Raw genomic sequence first — 25,943 nt, 5'->3', positions numbered from 1 at the left:
TGGGGCTTATCTGTTACAGCTGCTACAGCTACCTTAACCAGTACCTTAAACAGCACCCTGGCCTCACTGGCCTTCTGGGAGGATTATATGAGATGATGCTTGCAAGTCCTCATTCTACTGTCTGGTACACAGTGAGGGCTCAACATCAAACGTTAACTCTTTAGCAAGGAGGAGGTGGCTGGCCTGGACCCAAGAGGAAATGGAGGCAGTTATGACCTAAAAACCTGGAGGAGAGGTTGCACGTGTTTCCACCGGTTGGTCACTTGGCTTTGAAAAAGCACCTGCCATATTCTTCACAATAATACGCTAATCAAAAATCATCTACGCTCCCCCCACATATTCCTACTACACGTTCTACAACACAACAAGGTAGGTAGTAAATACTCTAGAGGTACTTCCATCTTGATCTCCAAAAACTCTAAGCTCCAACAAGGAGAAATCACATATGGTGCTTAAAATTGGTAAACCGGATTCCGGACTGCTTCGCTCCGTCTTAAAGCACTGCTTACAGTGATTCAGTGATGCTTCACTGGGCCCTGAGTAAATGTTCCCTTCTGTTTGGGAAGAGTTTAGCAGTGATCTTGGGCATTCATTCTGCTCTGTGCTCTGAATGCTGAGGGAAAATGTTGGTATTTTTCCCTCTGCAGCGTTCCAAGGTACAGCTTGGCTGGTAATCTCTACAGGGCAGAATGAGTCAGCAGTCTGAGTCACTTTACCAGAATGCATCCCATGTGTTCTATTCCAGGTTTCAAATAGCAGAGTGTCTGGTCATGAGGAGGCCCAGGGCTGAGGGCACAGCGGAGCCCCAGAGAGAAAACAAGCCTGAACGCCTCCCTCACACTCCAGCTCCAAATAAAGGAGACAAAAATCTCAAGAGTAGAAAATCCCCACTGTTCCTCATTTAAAGGAAATTGATTTGAAATAAAAACATGTGGAAGCATAATGATGTACTATATGTTGGCTAATTGAATTTAAATAAAATAATAAAAAAAACATGTGGAAGCAACAGATGAAATGTGCTTAGCAGGCAACAGATTCATTCAGACAGTCCTGTATGTTTTATCCTCTTCAGTTGTCTGGAAAATTACTACTTTATGTTATGGGTTGGATTGTGTAACCCCCTCCCCCAACCACCATCAGATTTATATACTGAAGTCCTAACTTCCAGTACGTCAGAATGTGACCTTATTTGGACACAGGGTCGCTGCAGATATAATAAAGATGAGGTCACTGGGGAGGGCCCAAATCCAGTATGACTGGGGTCCACAAAAAAAGGGCAAATTTGAACACAGAGACAGGGAGAGACGAAAGATGACAGGAACATGAAAGCAGAGATGGAGGTGACACTTCGACCAGCCAAGCAATGCCAAAGATGCCAGCGAACCACCCGGAGCTGGATGAGAGGCATGGAAGAGACTCTCAACCCTCAGAAGGAAGCCGGCCTGCCAACACTTGAACTTCTCACCTCCAGGGTTGTGAGACACTACATTTCTGTTGTTTACATCACTCCATTTGTGCTGTTTTGTTAGGACAGCCTGAGCAAACTGATACAGTATATATGCTGGAATGAATCCTAACATCATTGATCGTAACAAAAAGTAATCAAGTCAGTGCCTGCTTATGGTCCTTCCTGAGGCAAGATGCTAATGACTCACAGCTTTTTGGAGATGCTTAAAGGAGGCGTTACCATACTGGATGTTGGCAAGGGAACCGTTAGTGTGGTTAACCTCAGTTGCTTTAGTACCTCATTGGAATGGAAAGCTGTGTCCCTTCCCTTTAACGGTATACTAGGCCCACAATGCATCATCAGCACTTCGTTTCTGGTAAAAGAACCCAGGCGAAGTTTGTTCCAGTGAAGCATATGCTCTGATAACCATAAATGCTTTTCTGTTTTTTCTGATTAAGGCTTTATTATTTTTCATTTTTATACTTTCTAGTTTTTAATATGGATTTAGTTTTGGCCACTTTTATTCCTCTCTACTGGTTCCGCTGCTAAAAGGCAGGATTGGAAGCTGCATTGTGGAGAGCATAATATAACATGTAGACTTGTCCAATCACTAGACTGTACACCTGACACTAATGTAACCTTGTGTGTCAATGACACTTCAATAGAAAACAAGATGAAGGATTGGGAGAGAATCAAAACCACCTGCGTTTCTCTTGATAATCAAATTGGCAAGCACTGAAAAGGGCACAAAGGATCAGGTACAACGATAATCAGTGAAGTGAATTCCAGTATGTGGTGTGCATGCCCCACAAGTGTGTGCTGTATGTGGACTCAGAACAACCTGGAGGCCACATGAGATGGGACATCCGTGTCTTCCCCATGGTCCTAGCTTCCAAGTCCCCTCTGTAAGAAGGGTTACCCCTCTGGCCATGCTTCTGAGAATGCCACTTTTCATCCACTGCTCCTCAAAGTCATATTCATTCTGACCTCATACGGAGCAAAGTACTGAAACTCTGCATTATTATAATTATTTGCTTTCTGTGGTAGATCTTTCAATAGCATCTGTAACCTTGATGAGATTACAACTCTTCTTTATGATATATACTACCATGAACATGAGAGAGAGAGTTTAGTAGCTTTCTTTTTTTTTTTAAGATTTTATTTATTTATTTGACAGAGAGAGAGATAGCGAGAGCAGGAACACAAGCAGGGGGAGTGGGAGAGGGAGAAGCGGGCTTCCCGCCGAGCAGGGAGCCTGATGCGGGGCTCGATCCCAGGACCCTAGGATCATGACCTGAGCTGAAGGCAGACGCTTAATGACTGAGCCACCCAGGTGCCCAGTAGCTTTCTTTTTACAACATAGAAGGTCAGAGTTAATGCGTCTGTCAAAGCAATGGTCTCTACCTCCTAAACTAGGGGTTCCTTCTATGTATATTGCAAGGACACAGATTCTTCTGATTTTCTCAATATTTTTACCTCCCCAAATTAATCGGGTCATCAGTCAAATAAAGGCCATGATGCATACAACTATGCACCTGCAGCATTCCAAAGGACCACTGAAAATTTAAAGAATCTTTTTCTCCATTTCCCTGACATGTCACAGAACTTCCAGTGGATTCCTTCCCGTAACAACTATTTTGCAAAGCTGCCTGATCCACTTTTGGACAGCTGGATAAGCAGTACTATCTACAAATACATGGACCATATTTGATCTATATTATCTCAGCCTTCAGACATAGTTATCTGGAAAAAAAATTGATTAGGAGGGAACAAAGTAGATTATCTTGGATGCACAGCTAGGTGGCTTTGCTTCACTAGCTGTTTATTTAAATTGGAAAGGAAATAAAAATCAGATATCATAGGGACAAACTGCAAACACCAATATGTACTAAGTATTTCTATCTACTGAGCATCTACTATATGCCCAGCACTGTGCCAGGAAATTAAAGGGAGATAGAAGTCAAAGATCCGAGGGCCTCTGGGTGGCTCAGTCGGTTAAACATTCAACTCTTGGTTTTGGCTCATGTCGTGATCTCAGGATTGTGAGATCGAGCCTCATGTCAGGCTCCACACTAGGTGTGGAGTCTGCTTAAGATTCTCTCTCTCTCCCTCTCCTTCTGCCACCCACCCCACACACACCGTGCTCTTTTTCTTAAAAAAAAAAAAGAAGTCAAAGATACCATTATTATGCACAATTAACTTAAAATATTGTCTAACTGTGATTAAATAAATACATGAAACTAAGCTCAAAATTAATGGAAAACTATTTCAGTCCTAAGTTGGTCCTTCAGACTAAACTTTGCAAGAGTTCAGAGGATGGTTATAAACAATGGAGGATTTATAAAAGTTATCACAAAATAGCTAGGTCTTGACATGCTTTGGAGGACAAATGAGACTTAGACACTCATTGGAACTAAAAATATTTCTTTGAGAATCTATCTAGATTTAAAGGGTGTTTAGACAGCTGTTTCAAAACACACAAAATAAGGTTATGGGGATTCTGTCATTATTTTAAAAAAGTGAGGTACATGGGGATGGGATTAGGAAGGCTGAAATAGAATCATATGTGAGTGGGGAGGAGAAAACATCACCTCACAGGACCGTCTGTGGAGAAAACCAAACTCTGCCCTTAACTGGGGGATTTTTCCAACAGATGGACTGAATAAATAATGTGCATTTGCTCTTTCAAAGAAGTCATACGATGTTACTAAAGAGTTGCTTCCCCATTTCTCAGTCATCTTTACTATCCCCATTATGCACAAGTGAAAAGCCCTCATTCAGCTGATTGGTGTTTAATCTGTATACCCTTCTTTTACACATACAAATGTTCTTCTTTCTCCTCCCAGAAGATCATATAGTGTTTCCAGAGATGTACTTAATTGCCTGATTAATTACTGGACCTGTAGATGTAGATGATCATTTTATCACTTATTCAGCTTGACAAACATTTACAGTTTAACAATTCTGACAAAGCCATTCATATACCCTTGTAATATAAAGGTATGTTAAAGCTATGGGAAGTCTGTAATAATAATAGCCTTAAAATAATTTGCTAAGTACAGACAGTTCCCTAAACAATTATAAGATGCTCTATGTTAATTTAGAAAGGAATTCCAAACAAGGCATTTAAAACCTAATAAGATGCCATTAAGTGAAGGGAGACAGGGGAGCGGGGAGAGGAGACAGAAAACCCTAAGGCTTGAACTAGGAGAAATGATTCTCTGAGCTACTGACCCTTGCAAGATCCATGTTTTCCTTGGATTTCTATACACAAAGCAGATTTCTAATTGAAGGTGATTATCTAGTTACTACATCCCAAATTGCATGTATTTCTTATGTTGAATCACATCAACATCTAATTATAGGGAGCATCTATCAATTTGAAAGTCCACAGAAATAGTTTGGTCCATCTACCAACTACACATAACGAGAACATGCTCTATAAACTACGAGGCACAACGTAATACCAAATATGATTCTCTCTAGTGACAACGGTCTGCCTCCTGATACTCATATGGATCTATGACCTGAATTACCATGTCAATCAACTGGGAATAAATTTTTCAAAGAAATTATAGAAAAAAAGCACCTGCTTTGCTCTTGGGTTTTCTGACGTATGGACACCCCATGCATGCCTGCTATTCCCTGGAAATATACACATGATATTGTCATCAACACCATTAGGAACAAGAAAAAGAATGGTGATACATAATTCTAAAAACCAAAAGATGAACTGCCATACAGCAATTTTTATCTCCATAAACTTGAGAGCTCAGTGCCTTGACCAAGGCAATATAACAGTACAGAGATACACAGAATTCGGCATGGCACAAATGTGTTTCTGTAAAATATCATCCCCATTAGTTAGGTTAATTAAGATTAACATACAAGTCATTGAAAACCCCCAAAGTAGAAAAAAGATAATTTACCAAGGCAACACACAACGACAAGAGTAATATGCACCCTGAGTCATTCATTTAATAGATTGGAAGGAGAGTTTTATGAATACTTGAGCTGTCACCATTGATTACCAAAAATGACATGCATCCAAATAGCTTACAAGGGCCAAAAGATAACTTGTTTTCTTCGAAAAGTTCTATGAACGCTGTGGGGTGGTGCACAGAAAAACTGGAAGTAAATCCAATCACATATATAATCAATGCTATTAAGCAGACTACACATATGCACACATACAAATGTGAATGTTTGTGTTTTAGGTTTTGTTTTACTGAGATGAATGAAATAGCACTCACCTTGGGAATCCATGTTTGCCATTTTTCATTTGACTTGGCACAGTGGTTTCATCCAAAATAATAACCCACATTCCCAGTTAAATATATCATAAAGAAGCATTCAGAGCAAAAGACTAACAGTGACTTATGCTGTAGAGAGTTGTAAACCAGTTGCTCAGACTGCAGTTCTGTACAATCTGTCATTGCCAAAAAAAACCCCAACCAACCAACCAACCAAACGAACAAACAAAAATCCATTCCTACCCTTACCTCAAGGGTCATGTTCACGGTACTGATGGCCACTTTTATTTCTCCATCTGACAGTTCCTTTAGATCTTTCAGCATTGTCTGTTCAATACTTAAACCTGTAGATGAGAGGGGAAAACATTATGTTACACCCGGGGAACTGTTCTTGGTAATATCAAGGGATCATGTAAAGAAGTCACCCTGTTAATTTCAATACTCCACCCCCCACAACCAAGATCTCTTTTACCCATAAAACACACATTTACACACAGAAAGGCAAAAATCACACTGGTGACAATATTTGCACCAGTTAGGATCCCAGCAGGAAATAGAATTCACACTTCATGATGAAAAAAAAAAAAAAAAGATTTTTTAAAGGCAGGACCCTTACAGAGATGTGGGTGGGGCTGAGAAAATGAATAAAAGATGGTGAGGCATTCAGACGCTAGCAAAGGGACAAAGGAAAGAAACAGAGACCTGAAAGTAGAGGAGAGAGGCTGCCAGAAACTCAGCATCAGATCAGTAAGGAAGCGAAGAAGAAATACTACAGCCTCTCTCTTCTCCTTCCCTTGAACCTCACGCCCCATGTGTTGCTAACTCTTCTCACTAACCAAACCCAGCCAGGAGCCACATGACTAAATGCTCAGAAGTACAAGCCTCTAGAGACTCACAGCAGACACGGGCAGAGAAAGGAATGGGGAGAGGTGGGCAAAGGTGGAAAACCTAACGTTATCAAGCAAGCTAGCTAAGTCATACCTCACGAGGCCAAAATTTGCTTTCAGGGTGGATTTAGTTGAGGCCCCATATTTTCTAGTGTAATTTTATTCAAAATGCACATTTTAATTGTAACCCATAACACTATCATGATAAATTGGTCAACCTTGTAACAGACTTTGGCAATTGGAGCCACTGGACTCCTTAAATGATGGGAAGAATAATCTGGAATGGCTGAATTATCCAGAACTGCACAGTTTGAGTCAGCTGACGAAAGTGTTTCAATAAAATCTATCCCCGAAAAACAGGAAAAAGTCTGGCTTGACATTTAACTCTCACCCTAGGTTATTATACCTGATTAGGCCTAACCTCTTGGGGAGAAGACCCATAATAAAGCCCAGTAGAGCACATATATTCTTCCCAGATGCACGTTAAGACACCAGAGTTGCCTATTTGCCCTCCCAACTTAGAACCCTCTGTCAATCACAGCAGTGTGGGGAAACAGACGAGTATAACATCTTTTTCTTTGACTTTAAGACTGAAAAGCCACCATCAACTGCATTGCAGCATAAAATGATTTATAGAATATACTGTGCATTAAAAGCTCGGTCTAGTTTTGGGGCACCTGGGTGGTGCATTTGGTTAAGCACCCGACTTTGGTTTCAGCTCAGGTCATGATCTCAGCATATCACTGGACTGTTGAGTATTGAGGGCCACTTGGTCCCAGAAGCTGTGAATTCCCCAGAGGAGGCTCTGGTGGCCAGAAAAAGGCCCCAGGAAGAGACGCAGATGCTGGTGTTGGGGCACCATGCTGGGGAGATCTGAGGGAGAGTGAGTGGGACGCTGACGCATCTGCTACAGATGTACGTGTGTGGATGTACGTGTATCTTGTCATTCACTTTCTTTTTTTTTAATAAAAAATAAATTTTATTTATTTATTTGACAGAGAGAGAGAAAACAAGCAGGGGGAGTGGGAGAGGGAGAAGCAGGTGCCCTGCTGAGTAGGGAGCCCGATGCGGGGCTTGATCCCAGGACCCTGGGATCATGACCTGAGCCGGAGGCAGACACCACCCAGGTGCCCCTTGTCATTTACTTTCAAAACTAGACCAAGCTTTTTTTTGTTTTTTAGATTTATTTATTTATTTGAGAGAGAGAGAAAGAGAGTGCAGGGGGTAGGGGCAGAGAGTCTTAAGCAGACTCCACACTGAGCCCAGAGATCAGCAACAAACCTGATTTGTAGTGTTTGCTCGTTTCTGTGGGTGTCAGTACTTCCTCCATGGCGGCTTTCAAGCTGCCAACCCAACATCGCCCAACTCACAAAACTCCTGAAAAGTTACCAACCAGCCCCTGGAGCTCGGACAGACAAATTCCAGCACACCTTCATGTGGGATAATGCCAAGGTGTGATTTCACACATTTTTCCTCAGGTTCCCTAGCGGGATGAAGGCATGACTTCGCACAGAGCTAACCTGATCAACCACGCCAACCCGTCAGTGTGCCCCTGGGATCACCTGCCAGATATACTGATTTGTCTTGGGCTCTGCCCCTGGGGGGATTCCAAACTAAGGGAGAAAGCTATGTCTACGTCTGGGTTTCAATCCTGGCCTGGTCACTTGCCAACTGTGTACGTGATGACAAGAAAGCAAAGCTGCCTCTCTCTGTGCCTCAGTGTTCACATCTGGAAAATGGGGATAATAATAGCAGCTGACTCTCAGGGTTGTCATGAAGACTCAGTAAGATAATCCATGCAAAGTTACAACAGTAAAACTTTGTGTGCATCAGGCACTCCGTGAATTATATCTATTTGTGATTATTATAAAACAACTGGGCCAGGAAATCCACTGTCTTGGTAATGCTTAGATGGAGAGAACAATTTTATCTGCTTAACTGTCTTCTCTCTTCTTTTTTTTTCTAAAATTAATTGATTTATGAAATCCCATTGTGCTTGACATTGCTCCTGCCACGTTCTCAGAATAGAACCTGCTCAGCACAGGGATTTCATGTAATGAGGCATCTGGGGTGCACATTAGACGCCTGAATTAACCATACATCCAGACACAAAGGCCTCAGAGGAGAGGTTGCAGTACGAGCTGCCTGCTTCTAGGTGAGCCGACATTGTGTGCCTGGAAATCTTCCATAAGCACAAACAATGGGGAGGAAAATGAAGGCACACTCAAATTCACTTTCTGGGCCCTGGCCACATGCCATCCCATAAACCGTCCCTACTCAGGAGCCGCGACAGAGCTGGCGGACGTCACTCACCCTGAGCACTGAATTGGGTCTCCTGTAGGACGTTGATAATGTCCTCTCTTGGAGGCAAGTTAGGAAATTTCTCTTCCAGGATAGAGAGAATTTCTTCTTGCTTCTCTGAGATCTTCTCGGATTCCATGGTCATCCACTTGAAAAGGATGCTACCTAAAAGGCATGAATGAAAATGGCCTTAAACTTTCCGGCCACTCCAGGAAAATCAATGTTTTCTGGCCTATTGATCTATACGTCCCCTTCCAATTTCTTGCCTGGATCAGAGGCCTCCACGGAGTAGCATTCAAGAGGCCGTTTGTAGAAAACCCTTCAGATACTATCTGCCCTGCCTCTTTGTTCACCAGGTATTAACCTCCACAACTTAACTGACTATAGCGTACTCTGTGGTACAGAGCTCATGGATAAAGGAAGAAAATGCATAGCTTTTCCCATACAAAATGATTTATGTTGTTTTATGATTTCAGAATGGAATTGAATGACCAACTATTTTAAGATATTCAAATTATTTAATATTTCCCTTTAAGAGACCACAGAGAAGACTGTTCCCGCTCACCACATTATTGATTTCACATATGAACTTCTTCCTTTTAACAACCAAATGATTGCAAAGTCCCACTGTCCGTAGCAAAGCAGTCTGACAAGGTCACCACCAGGAGCCCACTCTCCGACTTCCAGGCATCACACACTACTTTGAAGTCACCACTATCTATTTGTAAGAATTCACAAGCTGGGTCTAAATTACAGACTTTGATTACAAAGTAATTTGCCAATATGAACGACCAACCTCTGACAAACTCCTGGAATTTCTATGCACAATCTCACCTTGAAAAGGAGGAGTTACCACCTGTCACATCCTCTTCCCCTACCTCCTGATCCCAGGCTAACACGGAGCCATGGGGGAAAGAAAAGTTTTGCTTAATGATGAATGATTAAACTCTGTAAAAATCCCCACACCTATGGATTAATCAAGGTGCACCAACTCTCTGGCTTTCGGTGTAGCCTTAATGGTAATCATGGGGGAGAGAAAAGAAAGAAAGAGATGAGAATAAAAAAGGAGAAATGATGTAGTGAGTGAGGAAAATGATGGTACGCGATCTCGACATCTATCCTAAAACCTACAGAACTTAGAGATTAGATCTATGCTCACCATTAAACATCTTGAAAAACTCCACACAAGTCATCTGGCCTGTCTGTTACCACTGGCCTATTTTAAAACAGAAATAATACTGCTTTCACAGCTTATAAAGTTATACTGGGAATCAATGAATGTAAACATCAAAATAAAAAGTAAATAATGCCTAATATATTTAAAACATTCATTTATTCATTCATTCATTCAACAAAGAACTAGTAAGCACCTACTATGGGCCAGGCGCTGTGCTAGACGCTAGTGATTCAAGACTGAAATAGAGATAGTCGTGCGCCGTGAAGCTCAGAGTAGTTTAGGGGCTCCAGACAAATAAACATAGACGATTTCATTATTAGGGGTATAAGAAATAGCACTGGGGAAATACACAGCACTCTAGATGTAGGCCAGAATTCAGGAGTCAAAAAAAGTTTTGTAGAGAGAGTTAACCTTAGCTGAGACTGGAAGGGTATCTTAAGGTGAAGGCAAAGTACGAAGATCCCGGGTCAGGTAGACCATGTGCAAAGACATTTGAGATGGGAGAGGCTCTGGCCACCTCAAGGAACGGAAAGCAATTATTTAGAACCAGGTAGTATGGTTTCAGAAAAAAAATGTTGGAAAATTTGGTTGGAGAGGTGGACAGGGGCAAGGTCATGAAGGGCCTTACAAGCCATCTTAGTTTGTTTTATATTCTAAAGGAAATAGAGAGACATTAAAGAGTTTGAAGCCGTGGGCAGCTCCTGGCTGGCTCAGTCAGTGCAGTGTGCGACTCTTCATCTTGGGGTCATGAGTTTGAGCCCCATGTTGGGCCCAGAATTTACTTTAAAAAAAAAAAAAAAGAGCTTTAAGTAGCAAGAGATAACATGCTCACATTTATGTTTTATAAGAATCCCTCCAGCTACCATGCAGAGAATGAATTAGACAGGGCATATCAGGAGAATTAGAAAACCGTTTTTGTTTTTTGTTTTTAATTTTTTAAAAGACTTTATTTGAGAGAGAGAGAGAGAGAGAGCACGAGTGGGGGAGGGGGAGAGGCAGAGGTAGAAGCAGACTCCCTGCTGAACAGGGATCCCGATGTGGGACTCGATCCCAGGACGCTGGGATCATGACCTCAGCCGAAGGCAGACGCTTAACTGACTGAGCCACCCAGGTGCCCTAGAAAGTGGTTTTAGATGAGAATTAAGCAAGGAGCAGTCAGCATGAGGAGAAGTGAATGGATTTGAGACAAATTATCATTTAAAGGGCAGAGAGTAGCCAGCTGGATTCTGAGTATACCCTTCAGTCTGACAATTACTGACATAGAATCCAAAACATAAAGTTGGTTTTTCCACTCTTTGTTAAGGCAATGGTGAATCTGAATTTCAAAAAAGACCCTCATCTGCTTCTGGCTCTGATAAACTACCTGTACCAAGAACAAGGAGAAAAGCTGGATTTAAAAAAAATAATCTGTGATGGTGTCAGATAGTTACCCAGGTGACTATCTTAAAAGTTAAGATCCTATCTAGGCTGTCTTTAGTGAGGAGGACCCCTGCGGAATCGTGAATCCTAAACCACAAGATGGCAAAGAGACAAAAGCAGCTGATGCACCAGCTGAGAATTCGTCCCCTCCCGAGGCTGAGCAGGGTGGGGTTGAGTAAATGCCAAGTTACCATCTCTACCATCATCCGGTTTAGTCATCCAACACGAAGAAATGAAGATGAAATTCCAGCAATAAGAAATGAACAAAAGATTGGAGCTGAAGACCTTAAGTGCTTGCTTTTGCCCATTGACCAGATAAATAGAGCTATCTGCATTATCTATGCAGCATGGGGTTTTTATTATTTTTACCTAAAGACTTCTCTTTTTGGTAATGACAAACGTATTTCTTTTTTAAAAAAATAAACCTGTTTCTTCTCAATACACCTTTAAAGGTTTTCAAATTGTTTCATATCTGGTCAAGTTGAGATTTTTAAGAACCTCATTTTTAATTTGTAATAAAAAGTTTACAACTTGATTTTTTCAAAAAAATCAACAAACGGCAAGCATCCGTTAATAAAGTCCTTAAAAAAAAAAAAAAAAAAAAAGATCCTGGAGAGAAGGTAAGTGCAAAAAGTGAAGCCCACATTTGGTGTGGTTTCTCCTCTCTAGGTATTTGCTAATTCCTAAGTTGTAGCCAATGAGATAAGAAGGTTCACAGATCTAATAATCATTTCACAGGAATAGTGAGACAAAAATTAAAGTTTAGGGATCTCTATAGAAAAGGAGTCTTGGTTAAAAAACCCAGGCTTTCAGAGGAGGCCCCTGGAGAGTTATACCCTGGGATAGAGGTTGGAGAACTATGGTCTGCAGGTAAATCTGGCCCACTGCCAGATGTTATAAATAAAGTTTTATTGAAATACAACCACATTTATTAATATTGTTTATGGATATTTTTGTGTTATAATGATAGGGTGAGTAGTTGCAACAGAGACCTGTAGGCCTGCAAAGTAAATAGTAAAATAGTAAAGCAAAATAAATAGGCCTGCAATAGTAAAATATTTATTATCTGACCATATACAGATAAAGTTTGCTGACCTCTGCCATAGCAGAAGGATGAAGCAAAAATAGATTAGTCTTCATGATGACTGAAATCCTGATTCGAATCAGATCAAACACAAAATAGATTAAGTTTGTCTGATACCCTTCTAACTGCCTCTGAGGTGCAAAAGTAAATCCTCTCTAGAGCAAAAGAATCTCATCAACCACAGACAGTATATTATTCAGCAATCAATAAAAAATTACCAGACATTAAAAAAATATGATCTAATGACTGAAAACTCCAGAGGGGGGAAAAAAACTCATGAGAAAAAGAATGGAAATGGAAGTAGAGGGGATTAAAAAAAAGTAGCTGGAGAATTAAGATAGAGTTAGAATCTATAAATAGAATATTCAAAAGAAATTTTTAAACTTTAAATTTCATAATTGAATTTAAGATAACAAAAATCTGCTTAACAACAGATTAGATGAGAAGAAGATTAGTAAATTGGAAAATATATCAGAAGAAAATATCCATACTAAGCTATCCATACTGAAGTATGGAGAGAAAAAAAAAGAGGAAAAATATAGAGAGGAAAATAAGGGACCCCGAGAACATTGAGAAAAGGTCTGACATACATAAAGTGGGAGTTTCCCTTGGAGAAGAAAGAAAATGGGATTGAAATTATATTTGAAAAGGCAATGGTCAATCACCTTTCAAAATTAATGAAAGCTATCACTCTACCATTCATGTTAAACTATGAACCCAAAGCAAGATAAATGTAAAGAAAAAGACCTCTAGACACATGACACTAAAACTGCTAAAAATTACAGAGAATAAAAATCTTCAAAGTGCGGATATAAGATAAATGCCAATCTAAAATTCTATACTGAGTGAACATATAAAAAATGAAGGCAAAATGAAGACATTTCCACAGAAATAAACTGAAACTGTTTGTCAAGAGAAAACTCACACTAAAAGCAAATAGTAAAACAGAAGAAATCTACTATAGATGGAAGCAAAGAAATGCAGGAAGGAAAGAAAAACACTGGAGAATGTGAATATGTGGGTAAGAATAAATCAACATTCATTGTATAAAACAATCACAATATCTTTAAAAAAAATTTTTTTTATGTATTTTAAGGGGGAGGGGCAGAGGCAGAGACAGAGAGAGAATCTCAAGCAGACTACACTGAGAACAGAGCCGACGCGGGGCTTGATCTCACGAACCTGAGATCATGACCTGAGCTGAAACCAAGAGTTAGAGTCTTAACCAGCTGAGCCACATAAGCACCCCAACAATGGCAATATCTTATGGGGTTTTAAATATATGTGTGATTAAAATACATTCCAGGGCGCCTGGATGGCTCAGTCGTTAAGCGTCTGCCTTCAGCTTAGGTCATGGTCGCGGGGTCCTGGGATCGAGTCCCACATCGGGCTCCCTCCTCCGGGGGAAGCCTGCTTCTCCCTCTCCCACTCCCGCTGCTTGTGTTCCTGCTCTCACTATCCCTGTCTCTGTCAGATAAATAAATAAAATCTTTAAAAAAATAAATAAATAAAATAAAATACATTCCAATAGTAACAAATTGCAGAAGGGACCAGGCAAATTGTTCCAAGGTTCTCGGATTGTCAGAGAAGTGATTAAAACATCAATTTGATTGTATGTTATAATCTTGTGTTGTAACTAATAAAATAATTTTTAAAAATAATTCATATCTCACAAGCTAATGAGGGGAATTGTAGTAGTAAAAATATTTTAGTATAATAGTAGTAAAGAAATGAGGAAATGGAGGAAATGTGAGACATGTTGAAAACAAACAGCAAAATGACAAATTGAAACCCAAATGTAAGAGCAATTGGATCAAATGTGGAGACAGTTAGTGTTTAGTGGGTACATCGTTCAGTGCTACACAATGAAGAACTTCTAGAGATTGAATGCACAACAATACAAAGATACTTAACATTACAAAACTGTACACTTAAAAATAGTTAAGATGGTAAATTTAATGTTATGTCTCTTTGCCAATGTAAAAAAGACAAAGTACTTAAATTAAAAGAGAAAAGTTATCAAAATGAATTGTAAAAGCCATAAGAGCAATATATTGTTTGTAAGAAAAAGCCTTAGATACAAGGATTGTGAAAGGCTGAAAGTAAAAGGTAGAAAAAGGTGTAACGTTCGTATAACATACTTATGTCAGACGAAGTAGACTATAAGGCAGAGAATTACTTGACATTAAGCATTTTCTTTAAACTATTAAAGGGTTAACCCTCAGGAAGATAACGTCAATCCCAAATTTACATGTGCTAAATAACACAGCTTCATCTGCAAAGCAAAAACTGACAAAACTGGATAAAGAAAGAGAGAAATGCACAGTCACAGTGTGAAATTTTAGGACATCCTTCTCAGCAGCTCTAAGAACCAGTAGGAGGAAAATCTGTAAAGATGTAGAATATTTGGGGGGGTGTCTGTATGGTGCAGTCAGTTAAGCACCCCACTAGGTTTCGGCTCAGGTCAGAACGATCCTGCCACCGCTCCAAGCTCAGCGCAGAGTCGGCTTGAGTTTCTCTCTCCCTCTGCCCTGCCCCTCCAACTCTCTCTCTAAAATAAATAAATCTTAAAAAAAAAAAAAAAAAGATCTAGAATATTTGAGCAACATGAGTCACAAACAACCTAACTGGCATATGTTGAACAGTCATCAACAATGGTGGACCTATATTTTCTTTTCTAGCACAAATAAGCATTAACCCAACTGACCATCTGTTGAGACATAAATCAAGTCTTTTTTTTTTTTTTAAACACAACTCTATATTTATATATTAGATACAGGCATGGGGTGGGGCAGCGCCATCAGGCTCTCCTTGTGTCCCCACCTCCACTTCTGTTCATCTGCACACAGAGGCAGCCGTGTATGTTAGATGTGGCAGCTTTTGGGGAGAATCAAGTCTTAACAAATTTCAAAAGCTTGCAATCACAGAGTCATATTCTACGGCCACCATGATCATAGTCTGAAAATCAGTAATAGAACAAAACTAGAAAATTCCCAAATATTTGGAAATTAAACAATACACTTCTTACTCGTGGTAAAAGCAGAAATTGCAACATAATGAGAATATATTTTAATTAAATGATAATGAAAATATGACATTTAAACTTGTGGAGCACAATTGGAGCTATGCTCTGAGGAAATATATCTTTAAAAGCATCAGGTGTTAAAAAAAACAGCAAATTCAACTAAAAAATGTAGAAGGAAGGATATAATAACAATATAAATATATAACACAAATTTATATATAATACATAATATATAATATAAATTTTATAATTTATATAAAAATGTAAATAGTTCTTTTGAAAACTGCGTAAGAAAAAAAGAGAAGAGTGAGAGAAGGCGTAACTTACCAAAATGGGGAATGAAACGGTGACATACTACAGATTCTATTGATACTAAGAGATAAGAATAAACTGTAATAGATTATAAAATTATTTTGAAAATACTTCTGAATAATACTTCTGAAAAAAACTGAACTTGCCAAAATTGGCAGGAAAGAAATTTAAAATCTGGATGGCTTAGTCAGGAGAGCATGTAACTCTTGATCTTAGGGTCGTGAGTTTGAGACTCACATTGGGAGTTGAATTTATTTAATAAAAAAATAAATTTAAAAAATGAATCCATTAAACTTAATATGCATAGTTTCAAACTTTTAAGAGATATACGAATTTTTACACAAATTCTTTCAAAGAATAGAGAGAACACTTCCCAACTTATTTTCTGAACCTAGCATAATCTTTTTTTTAATTTTTTTTGTTTTTTTAAGACTTTATTTATTTGAGAGAACAAGACAGAGATAGTGAGAGAGCACAAGCAGAGAGGAGAGGGATTAGCAGACTCCCCGCTGAGCAAAGACCCTGGGATCACGCCCCGAGCCAAAGGCAGATGCTTAACCGACTGAGCCACCTAGGCATCCCAAAAGACAGCTTTTATATCTTCTTTTCCTTTCCTTAAACCTTCTTGCCTTGTTGCTCTGGCCGGGGTTCACAGTGCAGTGTTGAATAGAAATAGTAATAGCAGGCAACTCTGTGTCATTCCTGATTTGAGGCGGAAGGCTTACAATACTTCACAGTTCAATACAAGGTTTGCTTTCTTTATTTGGTTTTCATAAATGCCCTTCAGCAAATTAAGGAAGTTGTGTTCTATTTCCACTTGGCTGAGATTTCAATCTTGGATTTTATGAAGTAGTTTTACTACTTGACATCTCCTGAGGTGATCATATGATTTTTTTCTTCTATTAATATGGTGAATTATATTGATTGATTTTTGAATGTTAGTTTGTCTTTGAATTCCTAAGAAACCCCTACTTGGTGACTATATAATAATGTATAATATATTGCTAATTTGATTTGGGACTTGTCTTAAAAGGCTTTTTTTTGCTATGTTTATGAAAGAGACTTGCCTTTAATTCTTTTTTTCTTGCGATGTCCCTATTGGGTACTGGTACCAAGATTATGCTAGGTTCAAGATGCTCCCTCTCCCTCTGCCTGCCCCTCCCCATGCCTGTGCTCTGACAAATAAATAAATAAAATCTTCAAAAAAAAAATAAATAAAAAACCTGTCTTTTCTCATAGATGATATGTTTTTGTATATAAAAACTCAAAAGAACCTATAAATGAAGGGCGCCTGGGTGGCTCAGTCGGTTAAGCATCTGCCTTCAGCTTGGGTCATGATCTCAGGGTCCTGGGATCGAGCCCCGCATCGGGCTCCCTGCTCTGCTTCTCCCTCTCCCTCTGTGCCCTCTCTCTCTCTCATTCACTCTTTCTCAAATAAAATCTTTTTTTTTTTTAAGAACCTATAAATGAGCTTAACATAGTGAGTAAATTTAGCAAAGGTTCTTGATATGTTTAATAATAATACAAAATCTGTATTTCTATAAACAATCACAATTAGAAAATTGAATTTAAAAATTAAAAAAAAAACCTGTAATAGCATCAAAATGTAAGATCCTTAGGAATAAATTTCATAAAAATGTGCCTGGCTTATAGTCAAACCAAGAATCCAGTTTCTTTGATTTGGGGATCTTAATTTTAAAATACATAAAATAGAAAAGGAGTATTCAGAAATTAATCTAACAGACACTGCACTAAACAGTCTTACAGAATAATTCAATGAAAGAGACTTCCGACACTGATTTATGATTGTGACTTGACAATTCGAAAGAAGATGATGAACTGATGTAAGTGGGAAAAAATAACTCAGAAACATGCTCACCACACTCCCAGCTGTTTTTACTGCAAAAGAATGGCTATGGCCCAAATTTTCTACTTCACATTAAAGACTCATTTAGGTATATACTTAGTTAAATATCAATATCAGGATATAAAGCAGCCAAAGTCACCTCTTGGCAAAATCAAACCTGTTTTTGGAGTCAGAGTTGATTTAACTTCCAGCAAATTCTGCAGAACTACAAAAATATTTAAATCCATACACATGTACCCAACAGTGTCCAGGCTATCCACGGGCCAGGAGGGATTAACAAGAAGCAACAAAGAAAGCAATTATAATAAAACTGTAACAAACATTTCATTCTATTAGAGGAAAATCAACCACAATGTTCTTTGTTCAATAGAATGGCAAAGTGAAGGACCTCTTGCCAAAAGCAATTGTAGTACATTAATATTAAACATGATCTAATGAAGTCAGAAGTTGTTTGGGGAAAACATTCACCACAGTAAAGGCATATTCTGCATGATAAATTCTTAGCAGAAAAGAAGGGATTTAAACCTCTTTCCTTGTTTCACTTGGGAATGATTTTTTTTTTCATACTGAAACAAAAAATAAATAAATAAAAGAATAATGGGCAGGGTGGTGGGGGGAAGGAGAAGGAAGGAGAAAAAAAGATGGAAAATACAACAGCTCATACTTTTGCCTGAAAAGGGATTAAAAAAAGAAGCATATTACTCAAGTGCTTAATAATCTTATAAATTTAAAACGTCTGAATTTAAGAATAAGGCTTATCTTGGCATAAGAACTCTGAGGTTGAGAAATTGTTCTGATTTTATATATAGCAAAAAATTAAATAAATAAATAATAAGTAATCTCTTTCCTTTACCCCCAACACAGAGCTTCCCTCTTCCTCAGCAAAACAGGATGGATGAAATTCCCTTTGGACTTTGTAACCTTTTCGGGAGACAGATGATTCACTGGGAGAGGATGATTCCCTCTTTGGGCAGGAGAGGGAAAAAAAAAAGAAAGAAAAAATCTGGCACCACTCCTTTCCCATTTGACCTCCTTAAAAGGATCTTTTTTGAAGCTGTTAATCCAGGCTACTAAAATAGCAAGCAATGATTCTTATTAAAGTTCAAACGCAGCTGCCAACAGAAAGGAGAGCATGTGTTTCTTAAGAACCTAGGGCAGAGGTTTTCTACGTCCTAAGCATGAACAATTGCCATTATTCATATTGTGGCTCTGTGAAGGCCTTATACAAATAAATGTGACAGGCCTTTCAGGGGGAAGTGTGGTCTTAATGGAAACCCGACTGGTAATCAGCAGCTGCAATCTCCTCATTGCCAGTTGGTTTCCAGAAACATACACACACACATGCGCGTGCACACAAATACACATGCGCATCTGCACACAAATCCCAAATGTGATGATTCAGCAATTTAATGGACCTTAAATTTGGCAATCGTCCTCCAGTGCACACCTCTGGGGAAATTAAAGAACACAGGTTGAGGATTCTGGCGGGTTCATAATCTTTTGCTTTTGGCAAAAACTCAGGGCAAAACCAAACACCAACTTTAGGCCACTCTGTCGAGGGTGACTTTTAAATAGGTGCAGGTTGCAGCTTGTCTGAAAATGATAACAAAAGGATCGCAGAAGCAGAGAGTAGGAAGGGGGAAAAAAAAAAAAGAAGAGCAGGAAGAGATGAAAAGGAGAAGCAGAAGAGGAGAAAGAAAGTAAAGAAAAAAGAACCAGGACAGCGAAAACAGACGTGCGGGAGGGGAGAGAAATAAAAAGACATTTCCAAAAATCAGAGTCGTTTACCATCCCGTCTGAATGAACACATTCTCTTCTTAGACAAATAACTTCGTAGACAAATAATTAGAAAGTAATCTATGGAAGTAAGTCTGTGTCTTTCCATATGAACGTGATGCTAATGATCTGGATCTTGAAATTTCCGAGTTTGAAGTATGTCTTATTAAAAGACCACAGCAAGACCTAGCTTTTGTAAGATGCATTAATTGAAGGAAATGCAAATTATGTCGACTTCATTAAATCTCCTGCACAGTCTGAACACACATTGGCCATGAGTGAGTCACCTGTTGACATTTACCCAGAGGGTACAGGGACAAGGGAAATCATTAGAGAAAAACAGCAGGTTATTTCTACCCTGGCAACACCATGCCTACTTCTAATTGGTATATAAATGATCTTTTAACAACATCCATAATACCCAGGTTCTACTCAATATTTGAATTTGATCTTCTCCCACAAGGCAAACACTGTGATAGGTATCTACAGTTTTCAGTATAAGACTACAAAAGATTCTAATATGATTGAATTTAAAGATTTATTTCCTGTACTGAGTGAAAAATAGCAACGTGTAGAGAAAAGAAATTTAGAACAGAAAAATCAGGTTACTAGACCAACAGTGAAGTTGATTAAAACTACACCCCTGCACTGATGGACTGGGGATTGGGAAGTATCTGACACATTACGCTCAGTTCCTGTACAAACTTACTACATGGGTTGGAGAAGGACTATGACATTATTAGGGGTATTATCCAGAAGACTGATGCAAGGGAAAACTACTTAGATTTTTTTTTAAATGAGGAACTGGTGGTCTATGTATTTGTTTTAGTAATGATATAAATACGACAGTTAATTTGCTTTCTATTTTTTTCCAGTGGCTCCAGGAGCCTCATATGCCACATTTTGGACTGAATACTATTTTTACTACTTCGATATTTTTATTCTTTCTTGATTTTATTCCTTTCTTGACACATTTTTGTTTTTCCTGACCTGACTTTTTTTCCCGTTTTATTATATTTGCATGCATTTTTGTAAACCACGTCTAATACTCTTATGTGAGAAGGAAGGACACAAATTATAAACAGATAAATGATAGATGATTGACTTATGCAAATAGATACTCATTTATTTATTTAAAGATTGTATTTATTTATTTAGGGAGAGAGCATGTGTGCACGGAGGGGAGGGGCAGAGAGAGAGAGAGAGAGAGAAAGAATCTCAAGCAGACTCCACAATGAGCACAGAGCCCATCACGGGGTTCGATCTCACAATCCCAAGATCATGACCCCGGCTGAAATCAAGAGTCGGATGCTCAACCAACTGAGCCACTCAGGTGCCCCAATACTATATTTAAAATAAATGCAGATTTCTAGTAACAATGAGAGTATAACTATATGATTCCATTTATATAATATGCAAAACAGGCAAAACCAATCCATGGTATTAAGGGGTACATACAGGGTAGTAAAACTATAAAGGAAAGCAAGAAAGTGTGTGCCATAAAAATCAAACTGGTTACCTTTAGTTACGGAGAAACTGAGTAGGTCTTCTCGTTCTATTTCTTTACCTGGGTAATTGTTAAAAGGATGTTCCTTTTGTGATAATTCACTGAGCTTTGTATTTATGTTTTGTCTTCTTTTCTGTATGTGTATTATACTCCATGAAAGGCTTAAAATTATATATATAGGGGCACCTGGGTGGTTCAGTCGGTTAAATATCTGCCTTTGGCCCAGGTCATGATCCTGGAGTCCTAGGATCGAGCCCCACGTTGGGCTCCCTGCTCAGCAGGGAGTCTGCTTCTCCCTCTCCCCCTCCGCCTCCCCCTCCTCATGCTCTCTCTCACTTGAGCTCTTTCTCTCTCTCTCTCTCAAATAAATAAATAAAATCTTTTTAAAAATTATATATACAATTATATATGTGTGTGTATATACACACAACAAAAAGATGAAAATAAAAACAAAGACTTGCAAAATAACAACAAATTCTACTAGGATTTCTAAAAGCTAAAAAAATAGGGGTGCCTGGGTGGCTCAGTCGTTAAGCGTCTGCCTTCAGCTCAGGTCATGATCCCAGGGTCCTGGGATCAAGCCCCGCATCAGGCTCCCTCCTCAGGGGGAAGCCTGCTTCTCCCTCTCCCACTCCCCCTGCTTGTGTTCCCTCTCTCTGTCAAATAAATAAAATCTTTAAAAATTAAAAAAAAAAGCTAAAAAAAAAATAAGAAGAGGGTTTATTATTGCAAAGCACAATGTCCGAATTCTGGACATTAAGAATGTTGGAGGGATGGGCAGGACTGAAATGGATAATCACATTTCACAGAACTAACTAAATCAATACAGTCATAAAAATAGAAAGTATATACACAATCATGCATAATCCATTTTATGACTGTATTTATTGAGGGTCTCCTATGTGGCAGGCACTGTTCCAGGCACCAGAGACACATCAATGGAGCAGTGAACAAAACAGAGAAGGTCTGCTTTCTCCTGAAGCTTGCATTCTAGAGTGAAGGAGCAAAAGGGAGGAAGAAAGTCGTGACAGGCAGAAAGATAAGTAGATAGAAATACAAATTCCAGAAGGAAGGGACAGCTTATGTAGATCCTCAAGAGCGGAAAGAGTTTGGCCTATCTGAAAGACTGAAGGGCCCCTGACCCTGGAACACTCGAAGGGAAAGGATAGGGAGGAATCCATGACGTGATGTCAGGGCAGGCAGGGGAGAAGTCATATTGTAGATTGGGGGCTTGGGGAGGGTGCTTGGATTTTGAGTGTGATGGATTTTAAGCAGGAGATTAACACAACTGGTTTACACTTTTTTTTTTTTAAAGATTTTTTATTTATTTATTTGACAGAGAAAGACACAGCAAGAGAGGGAACACAAACGGGGAGTGGGAGAGGGAGAAGCAGACTCCCCGCTGAGCAGGGAGCCCGATGCGGGACTCGATCCAGGGACTCCAGGATCATGACCTGAGCCGAAGGCAGTCGCTTAACCAACTGAGCCACCCAGGCGCCCCTGGTTTACACTTTTAAAAGGCCATTCTGACTACTTCATAAACGATAGATTTTATGGAGGGAAGAGGGCACCACTCAAGGCAGCCATTGCTTTAGTGGAAGAGAGACAGAATGGCAGCTTCAGCAGCATCACTGCTGGTGATCACAGGAGAGAGGATGGATTCAAGTTACGTTGTAGATGGAGAGTCAGCAGGACGGGCTGATGGATCAATGTGGGAGGAAAGAAAATTGAAAGAATCAACGATCTTAGATTGTGGCTGGAGTAAAGGGTAGTGATTGGCAGTGCCTTCTACTGACCTGGGGAAGCTGAGATAAAGCAGGTTTGGAGGTACAGGGAACTACAGGGGTCCATTCCAGCCACGGTAAGGTGGTGGTGTTAGTTAGACATGCATGTGAAGATGTCACACGGACATTGCAGATGAACCTGGAATATGCTAAAGAGAGGTCTAAAATCTCAGAATGAAATGAGGCCACTTAAGGATAGGGTATAGACAAGAAACAGACTCTTAACCACAGAGAACAAACTGATGGTTATCAGAAGGGAGGGGTCGGGGGAGGGGGAAGTAGGTATGGGGATTAAGCAGGGCACCTGTCGTGAGGAGCACGGGGTGATGTATGGAAATGTTGAATCACTCTATTGTACATCTGAAACTAATACTACACTGCATGTTAACTAACTGGAATTTAAATAAAAAGCTCAAAAAAATAGTGTATAGAAAAAAAATGTCCCAGGATGAAGTTCGACAGCACCATAATACTTAGAAGTTGAGCAGAGTTTGAGAAGGAGTTAATCAAGACTAAGGAAGAGTAGACCCAAACTCTCGCACATTAAGGAACACTCTGAAAATTAGCATTTTCCCCCCAGTATAGTGGGCTAAGAGGCATACTGAGGGTCCTCTCCAGGGACTGAGGGGATCAATGGTCCACTTGAAATCCATTTACAGCACACCAGTGTGCCTCAGCATGATGTGTTCTAGGATATGACCTCGGGAATAAAAGGCAAAGAACAATCAAATTGATTAAGTTCTGTGTTCACAGTAAATTCAGGTTTTTTGGTATGAAGTTCATAATAATAGATCCCCCAAAAAGGTCTAATTAGGATACTTTCAAAGACTCTTCCAAGTCTCAGTCATCAATATTTAGTCTCACGACATCTGGAAACAGACATTTTTCAAAATTCTTTGCAGCAAAGATGTGCATAGAAATTTTACTTTCCTTCAAGGCCTAGAAAAATGCATAAATACATTCTAGAAACGTGTGTCAAATTAATGATTATGTTGAGCACCCCAAAATACAAAATAACGTAGCTGTTTATAGAGAAAACTCTTTGGACAGAGAACTATCCATGTTATGAAAATAAAGAATGCGGGGCGCCTGGGTGGCTCAGTTGGTTAAGCGACTGCCTTCGGCTCAGGTCATGATCCTGGAGTCCTGGGATCGAGTCCCGCATCGGGCTCCCTGCTCGGCAGGGAGTCTGCTTCTCCCTCTGACCCTCCTCCCTCTCATGCTCTCTGTCTCTCATTCTCTCTCTCTCAAATAAATAAATAAAATCTTTAAAAAAAAAAAAGAAAATAAAGAATGCTAAAATTATTTACAGGCACATCAAAAACCTCCCATTTGGTTTGGTGTTAATACATGATTCCATGAAATCTAACATTGAGTTTAGTGAATATTGCAAAATTCAACTTGATTCCTTTCTGATACCTACTGAAGACTTAGGAGCTTCTATTCATTTTTTTTTTTTTTCAGATTTTATTTATTTATCTGAGAGAGAGCAAGCAGGGAGGGGGCAGAGGCAGAGGAGGGAGAAGCAGACTCCCCACTGAGCAAGGAACCTGACACGGGGCTTGATCCCAGAGCCTGGGATCATGACCTGAGTTGAAGGCAGATGCTTAACCAACTGAGCCATGCAGGCACCCCAATTTAGGAACTTTTAAAAACTGGCCTGCTGCCCTTCTTACTCTGAACAATGAGTTTCCTCTTTAAAGTCAAACTTCTGGGGCGCCTGGGTGGCTCAGTCGTTAAGCGTCTGCCTTCGGCTCAGGTCATGGTCCTAGGGTCCTGGAATCAAGCCCCGCATCGGGCTCCCCGCTCCGCGGGAGGCGTGCTTCTCCCTCTCCCACTCCCCCTGCTTGTGTTCCCTCTCTCACTGTGTCTCTCTCTGTCAAATAAATAAAATCTTATAAAATAAATAAATAAATAAATAAATAAATAAATAAATAAAGTCAAACTTCTTAGGACGCCTGGGTGGTTCGGTCAGTTAGGCATCTGCCTTCGGCTCAGGTCATGATCCGAGGGTCCTGGGATTGAGTCCTGCCTCAGGCTCCTTGGTCAATGGGGAGCCTCCTTCTCCCTCTGCCTGCCACCACACCCCCTCCCCCGCCCCACAGCTTGTGCTCTCTCTCTGACAAATAAATAAATAAAACCTTAAAAATAAAGTCAAACTTCTTGGATCCCCATCCTTTAGTTCCTTCTTGGCACAACTGTTCAGTGATGATCCGTGGCCTCTCCACAAATGTATGCACACACAGGCATGCACACATGCATACTTTGGCTAAGGGTCTCCAGAGCCTTCTTGCCACTATAGTAGGCCACCTTCCAGGCTTAGTGACTCTGGACTCTCTCTCTCATGACAGTATCCATATCTGCAGTCTTTGCACATAGAGGCACTTCATCTTCTTACATCCCAATGTCCAGGCAGCAATGAAGCGACGTCCCTACTCTGCCAGGTTCCTATTGGATGCCCTTCAAGCCCAACCTTAAGAAAAACCTCCAATGATAAGAAAAACCAAGGCCCTTTACCGCAGCTCGGATTCTTGGTAGCTCTGCTAACGAAAACCAACATCACTCATAAAAGAGTCTGCCTCCCTTCTAACTCCCCAAATCTGAATATCATCATCATCATCATCACTGACAGCAAAATCATACCTTTGTACTGATGTATCACAGTTTGATCTGATTTAACTATTTACAGAAAAACAGGATGATGAGCGATTGGTGGACTACCTTTTTTCCCTGTTAAATAAAACATGTATTTTTTGAACAATAAACCAAGCTTCTTAGTTTGCAAGAAACTTAAACAAAATACTCTCTAGCGTTTGCCTGAGCTGCACATTTGCGTTGTCAAACAACTTCCCTCCTGGCTGGGATCCCCAATTACCTTTATTTTCCTTCTGCTCTGTCACAGAGATAAATGATCGTATTTACTTGGTTTGGTTGAGGGCACAGTTTCCCACAGAGCGTTTTTATAGATGTCCATTGCCAGAAAAAATTTAAAACAGGTTTACTGTGGCCATTAGCTCTAAAATATTCGCAGGAACTACATAACTTTTGGACATTTTCCTCTCCACATTGTGGAAGAGACAGGAAGTGAAGGAAAGTGTCCTCAA

At 39.7% G+C, this 25,943-nt stretch overlaps 1 protein-coding gene across 5 annotated transcripts in view; it reads right to left on the bottom strand.

Annotated features, from left to right (window-relative positions):
* PRUNE2 (prune homolog 2 with BCH domain) overlaps nucleotides 1-25,943 on the bottom strand; it is a 260,162-nt gene that overhangs the window by 175,961 nt on the left and 58,258 nt on the right. For all 5 annotated transcript variants that reach the window (XM_035029016.1, XM_035029019.1, XM_035029018.1 and 2 more), the window contains exons 5-6: nucleotides 8,901-9,053; nucleotides 5,950-6,044 (exon numbers count right to left, since the gene is read on the bottom strand). In XM_035029016.1, the coding sequence (XP_034884907.1) occupies nucleotides 5,950-6,044; nucleotides 8,901-9,053 (248 nt within the window). The remainder of the gene's footprint in view (nucleotides 1-5,949; nucleotides 6,045-8,900; nucleotides 9,054-25,943) is intronic.

This window comes from Mirounga leonina, unplaced genomic scaffold, assembly GCF_011800145.1.
Source record: "Mirounga leonina isolate KUSES-001 unplaced genomic scaffold, KU_Mleo_1.0 Mir_224, whole genome shotgun sequence".
Lineage (NCBI taxonomy): Eukaryota > Metazoa > Chordata > Mammalia > Carnivora > Phocidae > Mirounga > Mirounga leonina.
The sequence above is the reverse complement of the archived record's forward strand: the minus strand, read 5'-3'. Positions and strand labels throughout refer to the sequence as shown.